The sequence below is a fragment of the Phalaenopsis equestris genome, unplaced genomic scaffold, assembly GCF_001263595.1.
Source record: "Phalaenopsis equestris unplaced genomic scaffold, ASM126359v1 Scaffold000287, whole genome shotgun sequence".
Taxonomy (NCBI): Eukaryota; Viridiplantae; Streptophyta; class Magnoliopsida; order Asparagales; family Orchidaceae; genus Phalaenopsis; species Phalaenopsis equestris.
The window spans coordinates 569,084-571,597 of record NW_018164729.1 but is presented as its reverse complement, the minus strand read 5'-3'; the positions used below and the strand labels follow the sequence as shown (position 1 = coordinate 571,597).

Below are 2,514 nucleotides of genomic sequence, written 5' to 3'. Positions count from 1 at the left end.
TACTAGGAGTTCGAGAGTACCACAACAGGAGACCACCGCATATGGTTCGAGTTCTTCCGTGTATACCGCACCCCATTCAGACACGCTTGCTCGGGGATCTGAGGTATCAGAAACGGGCAACATTCGTCATGATGTGACTTTACATGTTAAACTCAATATTGTCATATTTTTCCTTGTAATTTTAACATGTTATTTCTTCTTTTTTTTGGGGTCTTTCTATAATCCATATTAGAGTTTCATAAATATGTATTGAACTTTCTTTTATATCACTATGTTTTCTTGATGTAATCACAACTTTTTTGAGTTATATAAATATTATTAAATTTTTTTGCAATTTCATTTCTAGATATCTGAGAAAATAACATTCTGCTACACAGATTATTCATTCAACTCAAAAAATTTACAAATAAGCTGTTTACAAAACGCACAAACCAAACAGTTAAACTGCTTATTCAGACCAGGGGCAAAAGGGTCAATTTTTCACAATCAGCTGTTTTCCAGGCGCGTTAACCAAACAACCAGACAACTTATCCGGATCAGCTGATCATCAGCAGATTATCAGGATAAGCTGCTTATCAGCAGAAGCTGGATAAGCTGCAGCTGCCCCAAACAGACCCTAAGTCAAACCTCCTGCTGCCATCCCCTTCCTCATATTCTGCCCAAAACCTATTAAGGTCCTAATCAATACAAAGGCAGGAGTCATAGGGAGAACAAAGACCACATCAGTAACAAAGCAAACAACAAGCAGTTATGAGTCTAAAAGGGGAGAGAAAGGCAAGCGTGTGAGAGAGCATGAAGATTTGCAAGTGTGGAAGTCACTCAAAGCTTGCGAGCAAGAAAGAAGGCCAGATTAGGTCACTTCAAAAGTTTGACAGGGTCATTTGAGGTGATGTTGAGGAAAGAGGAAGGAAAGAAATGTTCCCCATTTTACCTGCCTTAGAAGTTTATTAAAGTTAAGAGTTGATGGCTAATTTTTTTTATGTTTTTGTTTTGTATCCCATCATAGATGGCATTAATAAAAACTAGATAAAAAATGCCTCACATAAAAGTTACAAGAAGATATATTAAATTCATTTGATAATATTTGCATGCTTAACTAGCCTTGTTTAATAGCCTTTCATAATCTTAGCTTAAGGGCAGTAAAAAAACTCATCTTTCGCAATCAACTAGCACTTGACCTCGAAATAGCTGAACTCAATTTATAAACAAGCCGAACGTGAACATGAACATATCTTTGTTGGATTGTGTTTGGCTTGTTTTGGCTAAAATTAATTAAATAAATAAAAAAATAATGTTTATTATAAGCTTTTCCTATTGGCAATTCAACAAGCGAATTTGAATTGAGCCAAACCTTAACACACTATTCACGAGCCACTTTGAGCACAAACTTATTTCAAACAAATAAATTTTATAATGTGTTAAATATGAATAAACAGTATGCTCATTTAAGCTCAGCTCAAAAATACCTTAGAAAAAATGAAAACTCGGATATCTATGTAGTGCGGACAGAATAATATGACAAGAAGGATGATTTTAGATTTCTGGTTATTTGCTATCAGATAAGTATATGGAATTCTTCAGAATCTAGAAGAACGTTGCTGACATGCAGCATCAATAGAAAATTAAGAAAGAATAACAAACATGAAAGCAACCTAGAACTCTTAAGAGGCAGTAGATCAAAATATAAGAAGGTTCAACAACTTCAAAAGTGAAAAAAATAAAGACAGGTGATTACAAATTAATATCCTACTGGAAAAAACACTGCAGTAGAACTGCCTACAAGTATAATTTTCTTTCAAGTGCCACGAAAAACAGAGCATCTGCTTGCTAAGTGCATTGTTGTCATGAACCAAAGCAAAATGGCTGCAAAAAGAGATGTACGGCTACAACAATTGTTGAAGAAAAGCTACAGAAACAAAAATGTATCTCATCCACTTGAACCTCAATCAGCACAAAAAGTAATGAAATGAGAGGAAATTGAGGAAAACAGTAGCCACTATAGTGGGGCACAGAACTTACCCAGAATGTCTAGATGCAGATGAAGTAAATATAACTGAAAAATGTCTAAATACTTGAGCAGTCGCAACAATGAGTTAAAAGCAAATTAAGGTGAAATTTAAAACCTAAATCAAAATACCATTTATGCAAAACTAAGCATTAAAATAATTAAATCGGTGAATGCGCAGGTTCTTCAGATATGCCTAAAATGATAATATATACGTAAACAGAATAATCAAACACATAAATAGAAACGACATATTTCATAATCTATGAAACAATATAAATAAGTTCAGATCCGTAAAACATAAATGCGAACCCATAATGCCCGAAACTGAAATAAGCACAAACGCCAATCAATTATGCAAAATCCATATAAAATTCAGTTCCCAATTATCATTTAACGAGCCATGGGGGATAACAGATGTCGCAGAAAAAATATTCCATGCTTCTATTAAGCAGATGATCGGGGAGAATCAGCGGTTGAAGATTGAGAGAAGCAACGAGAAGGGAAAG

At 34.5% G+C, this 2,514-nt stretch overlaps 2 protein-coding genes across 3 annotated transcripts in view; one reads left to right on the top strand and one right to left on the bottom strand.

The window, feature by feature from the left end:
- The window catches only part of LOC110025057, a 2,572-nt gene extending 2,435 nt beyond the window's left edge, over window positions 1–137 (top strand). Inside the window, exon 3 of the mRNA XM_020725321.1 lies at window positions 7–137. Coding sequence (XP_020580980.1) covers window positions 7–137 — 131 coding nt within the window. The remainder of the gene's footprint in view (window positions 1–6) is intronic.
- Window positions 1–2,514, bottom strand: part of LOC110025032 (meiosis-specific protein PAIR3) — a 42,076-nt gene that overhangs the window by 20,329 nt on the left and 19,233 nt on the right. The gene's annotated exons all lie outside the window — the stretch shown is intronic.